The sequence below is a fragment of the Manis pentadactyla genome, chromosome 9 (assembly GCF_030020395.1).
Source record: "Manis pentadactyla isolate mManPen7 chromosome 9, mManPen7.hap1, whole genome shotgun sequence".
Lineage (NCBI taxonomy): Eukaryota > Metazoa > Chordata > Mammalia > Pholidota > Manidae > Manis > Manis pentadactyla.
The window spans coordinates 116,353,379-116,367,230 of NC_080027.1; the positions used below are offsets into that span (position 1 = coordinate 116,353,379).

The following is a 13,852-nucleotide window of genomic DNA, read 5'->3' on the forward strand; positions in this document are numbered from 1 at the left end:
CAGTGAGTGGCTTTTGAAGGTAAGTAAGACAGAAATAGCGGGTGTTGGTGGTTAATATAAACAGTATTAATATAAGGAACAAAAAATGAAAAAGCTCTGAAGGGAACCAAATGTGTTGGTACCTGCAGTCAAAGCTACACTGTGAGGATGAATATAACTATCTGTCAGCTATCCTGAAAGATGCAGAAGGATGAGAATTTTTTTTTAAATTAGACCTGGTTAAGGTGACCTCTTTAATGTCCAGTTTTGACTGAGTAGTCAAATGGATGCCAGTTTATACAGGATCAAAGAAAGGAACTGTTGATGATCCTTCCCATATGCTTATGGCAGTCATAATTATAGTTCATAAAGACCTAAAATATCTTAGAACTCACGAAAGACAGCCCTTCTCTACTTGAGATTAAAAAAATTTTTTTAAACATATAAGAAAATCCATCCTGAAGTTTTAGCTTTTAGTTCAAAACTTAAGTTTATGATATGCAATTGTTATTTTTACAGCGTTAACAAACCTATCTCGTTATATTTCAAACCATGAGATTAAATGAAAAGAATCTAGAATGCTCAAAGGTTTATACTGACAACAAAGAAAATGAAAGAAAACCACTTACCATAAGTAATCAACAGAAGGACAAAAGGAATGTTTTTAAATAAGTTCTGTATTGATTTCTTATAGGAGTACTCTTCAGGGGGGCTGTCTTTGAGAACTGCTTGAGCCTGACTTGGTGGATACTGAGGTTTCTCTTTGAATGCTGGAAACACACAGGAAAGGGTAATTAAGTAAAGGTACCCTCCTTAGTGAGCAGAGAAATTCAGTTTAAGATTAAAGAAGTAGTACAAGGCCTCTCTAGGAGGCTCTTCATTGCCACTAATCTAAGTGTAAAAAATAGTCTGCCATTTGCATCTCAGTCCTCTGAACTCAGTGATCTGGGCAACGTACAAAACAAGTGCAAAACCATCAATAGTAAATCACAGCCTTGCCCACTGAGTATTCTATTTTAGTCAAGCAAGATTAATTTTTTATTATATTAAGTATTCCACAACTCTATTTCTAAATTTAGTTCAATTTGTAGTTAGAGGTAACACCAAATAGGAGCACACCAATATGGTATTTAGCTTTTAGAGGACAGACTTGAGTCAGTAACTATTTTTTCCTAAAATTTGATATAAAGTATATCACCTGATCTGATCACATATACCTCTAGAAAAGGTATTCATGGGAGCAGAACTAGGTCCTTCTTGCTGACCCACTCTAGCTGCACATGGAAAAGCTAGGAGTAGAGCTGAGAGACATGAAAATGTGATACATGTTTTCTGATGCTCTAAGTTCTAGCTGATACTTTAAGCCCCTTTCTAGGGAGTTAGAGTCCACAGCTTTCTCAGCCACACGTTTAGAGACTGCCTGTTGCTGTGCAGGTGAGGATCTACTAACTTCCTGCAACAGATGGCTAAGGAGAGATTTCTGAAGGGTTTGGCTAGTCAGAAGTCGAGACTACTTGACAGAAAAGCTGAACTGCTAACATTTGGTACTTAGGAAATTAAAGTCAAGTTTTAGTATTGACTAAAAAATTTAAGCTAAGATGGATGGAAAATACTTCATTTCATTCAATCTAAGTGGTCTGATGCTGGCTCTCAATAATTTTGCCAATTTTCAATAGAAAGTTTTCATATAACCATGTCTGCCACTGTTATATGCCATTGTTTTTTTTTATTATTGTGGTAAGAACACTTAACATGAAATCTACCCTCTTAACAAGTTTTTAAGTGGACAATACAGAATTGTTAACTGTAGGTATGCTGTTATACAGCAGGTCTCTAGAAATTACTTATCTCAGATGCTAATATTAAAGGCACCTCAATTTCAGAGATTTCATGAAAAAAAATGTATATTTCACAATCAATAAAGTAGGGTAAATTCAAAAACCAGAAAGAAGGTAAATGGATTCAGAATGAAGCAAAATATTTTCAAAAAGCTTAGAATTTTTTCTTTCATTCTCTTTTGTGGAAATGGTGGCTATTTCTTTCCTTCAACAAGGAAGGCCTGCTTTGTACTCTGAAACTGGGCTAGATCTGGCTGCCAACTGTAATCATGTACAAATTTTAAAATAACACAGATTTCTGAGATTCTACCCAAGGCTCAATGAATCAGAACCTCCAGAAGAACCTGAGAGTTTGTAGTAAACACAAAACTCTCCAAATACGATCAATACCCAAACAGGTTTGAAAACTGCTGTGAAAGAAAGAATGATCCTTAAAAACTTCCATATCATTATGCAGTTCTCTAATTCTCCTGTTTGCTGCTAAAAACAAAAAAAAATTAAAGTTCTTTGCTCACCAAAACATTGGTTAATTATGATGTAACTAAAACATTTCAAACTAAAACAGACTTCTACTTTTACAGGTCTCACAACTAATTCAAGAGGAGACATAACTCAGATATATATATTTTTTGATATTGTTAATGTACAATTACTTGAACAATATTATGGTTACTAGACTCCCCCTATTATCAAGTCCCCCCGACATACTCCATTACAGTTACTGTCGATCAGCATAGTAAGATGCTATAGAATCATTACTTGTCTTCTCTGTACTATACTTCTGTTCCTGTGGCCCCCTATATTATGTGTGCTAATAGTAATGCCCCATTTTCCCCCTTATCCCTCCTTTCCCACCCATCCTCCCCAGTCCCTTTCCCTTTGGTAACTGTTAGTCCTTTCTTGGGTTCTGTGAGACTGCTGCTGTTTTGTTCCTTCAGTTTTTTCTTTGTTGTTATACTCCACATATGAGTGAAATCATTTGGTACTTTTCTTTCTCCGCCTGGCTTATTTCACTGAGCATAATACCCTCTAGCTCCATCCGTGTTGTTGCAAATGGTAGGATTTGTTTTCTTCTTATGGCTGAATAATATTCCATTGTGTATATGTACCACATCTTCTTTATCCATTCATCTACTGATGGACACTTAGGTTGCTTCCATTTCTTGGCTATTGTAAATAGTGCTGCAATAAACATAGGGGTGCATCTGTCTTTTTCAAACTGGGCTGCTGCATTCTTAGGGTAAATTCCTAAGAGTGGAATTCCTGGGTCAAATGGTATTTCTATTTTGAGTTTTTTGAGGAACCTCCATATTGCTTTCCACAATGGTTGAACCAGTTTACATTCCCACCAGCAGTGTAGGAGGGTTTCCCTTTCTCCACATCCTCGCCAACATTTGTTGTTGTTTGTCTTTTGGATGTTGGCAGATATATTTACTTTTTAATATGCTTATATTGGAGGACTGTAGACATAAAATGTTTAAGATTTTGCAATTCCTCCTCTTCCTTTCACCCTATCTGTTCTTTGCACCGTTAAGGGTGTCTGTTGTCCTTTCCTGAAAGTCCCTTTGTGTCCTAGTTAAGTAAGATAAGAAGATACCTCTTTTTATTAATATTGGTAATACAGAACTCACGCAATTGTAAAACAAAATTTCCGAATGTAGAAACTATTGCTTACCAGGTAGTCGTGGGTATTTAGGGAGTCTTAAGTCTTTAAGGTTTTTATTTACTATGATAAAATGAGTCTAAATAGCTCAGACCTGAACTCAAATGAAAAGTGAAAACAAACTCTTACTAGTCTTTAACTCCTAGATTTATTTTCTGAATACAAATGTCATCTTTTAGTTTCAGGTTGTCACCTTCCCTCTTGGACAAAAATCAAGCCTGTATCTACAAGGTACACAATATAGTAAAGCTGGGCTTAAGTCTACTTAAGAAGTCTGAAGAAAAAGAAGAACTCAAAAAATCATTGTTTTTTTTTTTATGCTGCATTTTTCCTCTCAAAAGATGAGTCATGGCTTTTTCTTTCTCCTTTGAAATTGAAAAACAGTAGCCTCCTACCTTCTTCTCTTCTCCCCACCAAAAACTTGTGCCAATAAAATAACTACTAAAGCAGTTATTCTCCACCCCTGGCAAAAGGCACATAAAGTAGCCAGAGTATTTTGGGGCACCACATTCAAACTTTTTCTCCCATGATGAGTGAGTAGCAAATCTATTGTTTAGGACCACGTCTACTTTTTGAAATTAGATTAAAACATTATCTTTTGTTTTCATTATATGGCCCTGTGTGATTCCAGCAGACATTATACATATTAACATATTATAAGACAAATATAGGTTTGAATTCAGGCTCTGCCTTACATTACTGTATAACTCTAAAGAAGTCTATTCCTGTCTCTTGACTGCAGTTTTCTCATCCATAAAATGGAAATAACAAAGTTATGTTCTAAGGATTTATGGTGATATATGTAAATAAACTTGGTAATTATTAAGTGTTACTCAAAATACATTTGTCTTTCTGAGGAATACTTATTCTTTAAAAGCAGACTTTATCTCAGAGGCTTGAAATTCTTATAGACTAATAAGTAAAATATATATTTTATACAATTATTAAGGTATTACTGATACACACTTTTATGAAGGTTTCACATGAAAAACAGTGTGGTTACTACATTCACCCATATTATTGAGTCCTCGCCATACCATTTGCAGTCACTGTTCATCAGTGTAGTAAGATGTCAGAGTCACTACTTGTCTTCTCTGTGCTACACTGTCTTCCCCATGTAAACTAATCATAATACTCCTCAATCCCCTTCACCCTCCCTCCCCACCTGCCGTCTCCCACCCCTCCCCTTTAGTAACCGCTAGTCTCTTCCTGGAATTTGTGAGTCTGCTGCTGTTTTGCTCCTTCAGTTATGCTTCGTTGTTATACTCCACAAATGAGGGAAATCATTTGGTACTTGTCCTTCTCCACCTGGCTTATTTCACTGAGCATAATGTCCTCCAGCTCCATCCATGTTGTTGCAAATGGTAGGATTTGTTTCTTTCTTATGGCTGAATAGTATTTCCTTGTGTATATGTACCACATCTTCTTTATCCATTCATCTACTTATGGACCCTTAGGTTGCTTCCATATCTTGGCTATTGTAAAAAGTGCTGTGATAAACATAGGGGTGCATATGTCTTTTTGAATCTGAGAACTTGTATTCTTTGGGTAAATTCCTAGGAGTGGAATTCCCGGGTCAAATGGTATTTCTATTTTCAGATTTTTGAGGAACCTCCATATTGCTTTCCACAATGGTTGAACTAGCTTACATTCCCACCAGCAGTGTAGGAGGGTTCCCCTTTCTCTGCATCCTCGCCAGCATATGCTGTTTAGTCTTTTTGATGCTGGATATCCTAACTGGTGTGAGGTGTTACCTCATTGTGGTTTTAATTTGCATTTCCCTGATGATTAGTGATGTGGAGCATCTTTTCATGTGTCTATTGGCCATGTGAATTTCTTCTTTGGAGAACTGTTGGTTCATATCTCTGCCCATTTTTTAATAGAGCTATTTGCCTTTTGGATGTTGAGGTGGTGAGTTTTTTGTATATTTTGGATATTAACCCCTTGTCAGATATGTCATTTACAAATATATTCTCTCATACTGTCAGATGCCTTTTTGATCTGCTGATGGTGTCCTTTGCTGTAAAGCTTTTCAGCTTGATGTAGTCCCACTTGTTCATTTTTGCTTTTGATTCCCTTGCCCGAGGAGATAGTTCAGGAAAAAAGTTGCTCATGTTTATACTCAGGAGATTTTTGTCTATTTTGTCTTCTAAGAGTTTTATGATTTCATGACTTACATTCAGGTCTTTGATCCATTTTGAGTTGCTTTTGTGTATAGAGTTGGACAATAATCCATTTTCATTCTCTTACATGTAGCTGTCTAGTTTTGCCAACACCAGTTGTTGAAGAGGCCATCATTTCCCCATTGTATATCCATGGCTCCTTTATCGTATATTAATTGACCATATATACTTGGGTTTATATCTGGGCTCTCTATTCTTTTCCATTCATCTATGGGTCTGTTCTTGTGCCAGTACCAAATTGTTTTGATTACTGTGGCTTTGTAGTAGAGCTTGAAGTCGGGGAGTGTAGTACCCCCCGTTTTATTCTTCCATCTCAGGATTGCTTTGGCTTTTCAGTGTCTTTTGTGGTCCCACATGAATTTAGAACTATTTGCTCTAGTTCGATGAAGAATGCCACTGGATTGCACAGAATCTGTAGATTGCGTTAGGCAGGATGGCCATTTTAACAACATTAATTCTTCCTGTAGTATGCCTTTTAACATGTTTGTGTGTATCAAACAATCGAATGTTAGAGGCCACAATAGTGTTTCCCAGTAAGAATGGGGTATTAGAGTGAAATTCAGTAGAAGGTCTGGGTTAATTCCTAAAAAATGCTTGGTGGACTATACTGATATGCAAGCTCCATCAGAATGATGTGATTACACACCATGACGCTGCAAGCCAGTATTTTAGGAAACCTGCTGACCACCAATTAGTATATGTCACATTGCTGAGAAGCTCAGCAAAGAACTAAATTACTTCGTAAGATTTGATTGGACTTCCAAAGTACAGGTGACCCTTGGACACAGGTTTGAACTGCATGGGTTCACTCATAAGCAGATTCTTTTCAATAAATATATTGGGAAAAATTTTTGGAAATTTGTGAGAGTCTGAAAAAACATTTTCTCCTTTATTTTAAGGATATAGCATAAAACATAAAAATATATGTTAATTGACTGTTTATGTTATCAGTAGGGCTTCTGGTCAACAGTAGGCTACTAGTAGTTAAGTTCTAGGGGAGTCAAAAGTTATACAGAGATTTTCAACTACATGGGGGTCAATACCCCTATTCCACTCCCTTTCAAGGGTCAACTGTATTTGTGGATAGAGTTTAGAGGGAAGTAGGATTGTCTCTTAGTAACTGAGGACCTTTAAGTAAGGATTTTTTAAATGATCCATATTTTCCTCAACAATAAACATTTGGGTATAAGGAAAACAGGGAAAGTTTTAATTTAAATGTCACAATTTTCAACCTAAGACTTTCATATCACAACTGTATATTATCTTGCTTTTATACTATGTTTGGTATCACATGATTAAGGTTACAGGGCACCAAGCAAAACTTGACAATGAGCCCTTTTTTAACTATTCCATTTTTCTCCATTCTTCACAACCCTGTCCATTTCCATTTCCACTGTTTACTAGTAGGCCATGAGTACCTAAATAAGTTATTATGTACACAAATAGCTCTTTTAATTTCTCAAGTAACCCAGGGTAATATGTCAATGGCCACATGTATTATTCGTTTTTTGTCCACCTCCTTTGACAAATAAAAAATATATATATAGCATCTCATATCTTTGTTTAAACATATTATGTCATATAATTTCATATCTATAGATACCTTATATTCAATTATTATCTCACTTCTTTCAAAGAGACAAGCAAGTGAAGACAATAAAAAACGGAAAACCAAAATTTATGTGAAGATACTTAAACAACCAAAGGGAAGACAATTTTATATTTTAATAACCCCTACTGCTAAATGAAGGTCCATTCATACAAAATATATGTAAATAACATTTAATACTTTACTAGCAATTCAAAAATGGCTATCAGAAAAACATACTTAAGGGTTTGTTTTTTAAAAATACAGATTTCTTTTAAGCATTTGTTAAACTGCTTAAATAGTACAGGCATAATTTGTCCTTTTTCAGTAGTCTGCACACAGCAATATGCCACTCACTAATTGAAACACAAAAAACAATCATAAGTAGATTGGACATAGCATCTTACTACGCTGATGGACAGTGACTGTAATGGGGTATGTGGTGGGGACTTGATAATGGGGGGAATCTAGCAACCACAATGTTGCTCATGTAAGTTTGTATTAATGAAACCAAAAAAGAAAAATAGTAAGTAGATTTTGGACATGTATGAGTACTTTGTGTGCTACTAAGAGAATATTTTGTTTATTACCTTAAGGGAAGTTAAACTGAGCTTCCTACATTGGATCCTGCAATTCATCTATAAAGGCAGTCTCTATCAAAATACTTCAGTCTTCAGCATACATTTCTTTAAGAACTAAGGATTTAATATCTGGAGATTATAACACCTGGATTTTTCATTATTATGATAGCCATGTTCTGTAGAAATTAATACATAAGTCTAATAAATCCAGCTACAATGCAATTTAACTGTAAATTTTAGTTGATGGCCTTTCAACTTTAAAGTTCCTTTCCTCTCCATGTTAATTCACAATATACTGAGAGGCTAAAGAGCAATATTGTGGTCATTTTAGCAGGTATATTACTTAAATGAACATTACCTATTCTTTTCCCTTCAAACAAAATTGTTTCCCATTAAGAACAAACTTTAAAAAGCAGACCTTCCCAGACCTTCTTCCAAACTGGTGATGGCTGCTTGGAGCTGATCTGACTGACTGCTTCAACAGACAGGCCCAGGCAGGACTCAGTGACGAATGGTGGCAGCTTTACTCGAGGGGCCTAACAAGCAGATAGTTGCCGGTTTGAAATTTGCTGAACAGCTTGCTGCTGCCCAGGATCATTCACTCGTCAGCATTTTCAGATCCGGTTAATTGTTAAATTAGGGATCCTTGGAAGGGTTATCAGAAAAAGGAAGGTTGTAGCCTATTTGTACCATTCATTTCAAAGCATGACAAGAACTTGCTCCTGGCTAGGTTAGATGCAGAACATGTAGAGGAATGCGCAAAGAGGAAGCAGGTAATATGTTTGAAATCAGCAGTTATCAGGGAAGAAAAGTTAGTAGAGAGATAAATGAAATGAATTAGTCTTCAAAGCCTTTATAATATTACAATAAGTATAGTGGGCTATAATACATCCCTAGGGTTGCAGCATTCATTACCTGAATAAGAAAGTGAATGGCAAGAGTGAAACAAGCAAATGGCATCTGAGATACTTTCAAAAAAATCAGAGTTGGTTATTTTTTATTTTCATGTTTTTCATGCATTTATCTAATTTAGCGTTAGAGAAAATAATTCACTTACCAATTACTGTTAAAATAAATAAAAGTGAGGCAATAGCTGATGTTCCATAAAACATAGTACTGATATTACAAGCCAGAAGATCTGTGTTATTCTGTGTGTTGGGCACTAAAACTGGTGGTAGCAAAAAGCCAACTGCAGTTCCAAGCTGTAAAATAAAGACCCCTGTTAATAGCTATTATTGCAAGAGAAAAAGAGTACATACTGGCAATTACACAACAGAAAGAAGAGAGCTAGAGTAAGGTGCTTTTCTAAACTCTGAAGCACCATGTTCTGATGTCTTTTTACTATTGTAAAGGGGAACTGCTGACAAATGTCTTCCCTATTTAACATTTGCTGAGATCCTACTACCTAAGTGATGCTCTAAAGTTGTATAAGATGCAGTCCTTACCCTTTAGATGCTTACACATCAAAAATGTGTTAAAAAAATGTGTTGCAAAATAAGGCTGAGAAAAGACAACCTATAGACTGGGAGAAAATACATACAAATCATGTATCTGATAAGAATGTACTATCCAGAATATATAGAGAACTCTTAAAACTCAACCACAAAAAGACAAATATCCAATTCCAAAATGGGCAAAGGACTTGAACACACATTTCTCCAAAGATATGAGTGTCCAACAAACACATGAAAAAATGTTCAACATCATTAGTCATTAGGGAAATGCAAGTCAAAACCACAATGAGATACTATTTCATACCTACCAAGATGCCTACTAAAAAAAGGAGAATATAACAAATGTTGGCAAGATGTGGAGAAACTGTAACTCTTGTACACTGCTAGTGAGACTGTAAAATAGTGCAGCCACTGTGGAAAACAAGTTGGCAGTTCCTTAAAAAGTTAAACCTAGAATTACCAAATGACCTAACAATTCCACTCCTAGGTATATACCCAAAAAAATCTGAAGACATATTCAAACAAATATTGACTGTTGAACATGAATATTCAGAGCAGCCCTACCCACCATAGCCAAAAGGTGGAAACAACTCAAGTGGATAAACAAAATGCTGTATATCCATATAATGAGATATTATTTAGCCACAAAGACAATGAAGTACTGATACATGCTAGAGCATGGACTAACTTTGAAAACATGCTAAGTGAAAGAAGCCAGATGCAAAAGGTCACATATTGTTTGATTCCATTTATATGAAGTATCTAGAAGAGGTAAATCCACAGAGAGAAAGAGTACATCAGTGGTTGCTAAGGGATAGAGGGAGGGGGAATGAGGTGCAACTTCTTAATGGGTATTGGGCCTTTTATGAGGGGGGATGAAAATGTTTTAGAACTAGATAGAGGTAATGGCTGCACAACATGGTGGACATACTAAAGGCCACTGAGCTGTGCACTTTAAAATGGTTAATTTTATGTTACGTGAACTTCACTTCAGTAAGAAAAAAGTAAGGCAGAATATGATAATCACAACATGAGAAATAAAATCAAAGTATTAAAGGAGCCTCAATGCAGATATCAGATTCTTCGGGGGAATGGAGGTGAAGAGGAAGGCCCCAGCATAGGTATCAAAACAGGACGCTGAGGCAGAGATAGTTACATTTAGCAAATATTTTAATTGCTCCTTTATAAAAAGCTGGGTAGAAACAACTAAACAGATAATTATAAGAGAGTGTGAGAATACTGTGATGGAGAGGCAGGGAAAGATCATATAATTTATTACCCAAACAAGAATACCATTCAAACTGAAAGGAATTCCATGAGTAATTAGGGATTTTAAATAAATCTGATTGTGATCTTGAAACAAGTGTTAGACCGGAAGTAAGAAAGTAACATTATTTTGTAACATAACTACAGTAATATATGTATAGAGAAAGTGAAATTTTGGTATTATAGACTTCTATATAGATTCTCAAGCTGAATGAACAGTCAATACAATTTACATAAACTATCATAGAATGCCTGTATGCAAAATTTAAGTTATAAGAATCAGTCTGCAATTAAAACATTCTACCTAGTAATGCTACTGAAATATTAATGGAATTTGAACTTATGCTCTTAAGAAAGACTAGGAAGAACCTTAATGGATACTTGGCAAAATAAACTAAATTTTTACAATGGATTCCATGACCTGTGACCTAGCTTGCATTTTCTTATTGTTAAAAATTGGTAATTGGGCTGTATCACTAGAACACTTATTTAGCATTTATAAGTGTGTCATGTACCACTCTGATGACTGCTAATATATAACATAAAACAGGAGCTGTTCACAATGACCACTCAAAATGAGAACAAACTTCCCAGAATATAACACCTTCTCTTTGCAAAGAATACACTGGGGTGATATAACATCTACTTGTCTCATTCATTGACAAATTTTCTATGATGTTAGGCATATATGGGCCAATTCAGGTAATTATTTTATAGGTAATTTTCAAAGCAAGATGACAAGGTGGTCACTTTACAGTGGTTTTGAAAGTTCCGTCTTTACAGATAAACCAAAAACCCTCTTTAATCCCAGTCGGCCTCATCTCATCTCTCTTATTTAAAGACAAAGGCCTCCTAAGGGTCCGCCATAAGCTCAGCTTACATGGCCAATGACTGCATCTGGTTCTTTAAAGATCGGATTTTCAACACCCTAGTCCTTACCTGATTGCCCAGTACGGCGGTGGCACAAGCTGTGGACACCTCCTTGGGCCCAAACCACACCGAGGCGAGGCGAGACGGCAAGCCCAGGATGAACACCTGGGCCACGGAGCACAGGCACTGGCCCAGCATGGTGACCCAGAACAGATGCTGCTGCACGCTGCCGCACTTGACCCAGGCGCCCAGGCAGTTGAGGCCGGAACCCAGCAGCGCGGTGAGCCGCAGGCCTCCGGTGTCCAGCAGCCAGGTGGCCGGGAAGATGAGAGGCACGTAGGCCAGCATGTACACCATGGACAGCCAGTCGATGTGCAGCGAGGAGACGCCGTAGAAGCCCTCGAACACATTGCTGATGATACTGTACTGGATCCACTGAAAGGCGTTCACCAGCGAGTACAGGCTGAAGATAAGGAGCACCGCGAAGCGCCGCGCGGAGAGCGCCGTCCGCGGCCCCGGCCTGTCCTCGGCCCCCGGGGTCTCCTCCCCGGGGCCCGTGGGCAGCAGGCGGGCCTGGGTCTCCTCCTCCGGGGCCGGCGGAGTCTGCGGCCTGCCCACGGCTCCCGAGGCGGCCGCGCGGCCGTCCCGAGGGACTCCGTTCCCGACCAGGCAGCAGGCTTTGAGCCCGTTCTGCGGCTCGGAGCTCACCTTTCCGGCGGGCGCCTCCCCTGGGACCGGAAAGTATCCTTTCGCAGGCGAGTGCCCGGGCGCCTCCGCTGCCCCCTCCTCAGCGTCCGCCCGCGCCATGTCCTCGGGCTCCCCGGCGCCGCCTCGCGTACCCGCCTTCCGCCCCGGCCCCGCAGCCCCGGCCCCGCACCCGACGCCCTCCCGGCTCCCCACACCCAATCCCTTGGCCCACCGCTCATGCGACCCCTTCCCCGCCGAGCGAGCCTGGGTGTGAGCCGAGAACGGCGCGCAGCCGGAGCCCGCGGGCGACGTAGCCGTGCCCTCGCGCCGCCGGGCCGCGGCTACCCGGCGCCAGGCCCCGCCCCGAGGGCGCGCGTCTCCTTGAAGTGACGGCCGGCAGCCAATCAGAGGGCGCCTTCGCCCGGCAACGGGGGCGTGGGAGAAACGCGGGAGACAGAGAAGCAAGCATCACCTTCCCCACCAGGAAGGGCTGCCAGAGGTGCAACACTCAAGCCAAGGGCGAATTGGTCTTTCGCCCCAGCACAGCTGTCAGTCCAGATCGGACCAGGCTTCAGAGCAGACAGGAACACTTTTATAAATTCGTGCTATCTGAGCAGAGGAAGAACAGAAAGCGTTCCAATCCAAATAATCTGCTGTTGTGAAGTTGGAATCTCCCCACCCCCATGCTGCGGAAAATGATGCGAGTGACACGTGTTGTGCCAGAGCAGACCCAGTCGCTGCACTTTCTCCCTTCGGCCAACCCCTGGAATTAGTGTTTACTGGACAGGCACGTTCGCCTGAGTTCAGCAGGTTCCAGGTACCAAGGCTGGTTTGAGCGATATGGGCCAGTCACTGTCGAAGGCTCTGGGGAATTAAAAAATGAGACATAGTCCCTGCTCTCAAGAGTGCATGTTGCCTTATGAGGCTTCCTGGACTAGAGAAAAAATGCCAGTCCTGCTACTTCTTGGAAAACTAAATGTGAAAAAACAAAGAAAGGACTCCAAATATTCATTATTAAAGTGAAATTGAAACCAGGGGTATCGCACTATAGATTTAATCTTTAAAAAGGCCGTTGTCTAGAACCCTAAAATCCTGTACACCTTTTAATTGCCTTTTAACATTATTACTTTGGTCAAGTACAAAAATATATCAGATATCTCTCAGTACAGGTGAAATACTACGTAATTTTAAACTTAAGGAATATGTGCATTTTAATTTCTTCCTTGGTCACCCTACATAAATTGCCACATGCCCCTGTCCCACTTTCCTGCTTTATTTCTCTTCTTAGCACTCACTGCTGTCTAAAACATCATGTATTTTACTTTTCTTCCATTATTTTCTCCCTCCCCACTAGAATGTAAGGTCCATGAGGGCAGGGCTGAAAATTTTATTGCTTTTTGCTGCTGTTGTTATATTCTGAAAACCTGAAACAATACCTTGCACACAGTAGGCATTCAATAAATATTGACTGAATGACTGCAGCTAACGAATATTAATCACTATTGAATATTTTTAATAATTACTTTGTAAGTGAATCCATTTCTTTAAAAAGAAACTTGTAAACTACCCTGCAAATGTGATTGATAAACATTGACTTAGATATTTTAGATTACTGAGCTATGTTTTCTGAACAAACAAATCACATATGTGGAATCCAAGGACTTCAGTCTTAGTTCAGAAGTTTATTTTAAGGATTTTTAAAAAATGAACTAATGGCATTGCTTGATATTCAGCACGACCTAA

At 38.8% G+C, this 13,852-nt stretch overlaps 1 protein-coding gene across 1 annotated transcript in view; it reads right to left on the reverse strand.

Annotated features, from left to right (window-relative positions):
* The window catches only part of FLVCR1 (FLVCR heme transporter 1), a 36,048-nt gene extending 23,299 nt beyond the window's left edge, over positions 1 to 12,749 (reverse strand). The window contains exons 1-3 of the mRNA XM_036912495.2: positions 11,492 to 12,749; positions 8,890 to 9,034; positions 609 to 749 (exon numbers count right to left, since the gene is read on the reverse strand). Of these exons, the coding sequence (XP_036768390.2) occupies positions 609 to 749; positions 8,890 to 9,034; positions 11,492 to 12,229 (1,024 nt within the window). The 5' untranslated portion in view covers positions 12,230 to 12,749. The remainder of the gene's footprint in view (positions 1 to 608; positions 750 to 8,889; positions 9,035 to 11,491) is intronic.
* Positions 12,750 to 13,852: the final 1,103 nt, after the last annotated feature.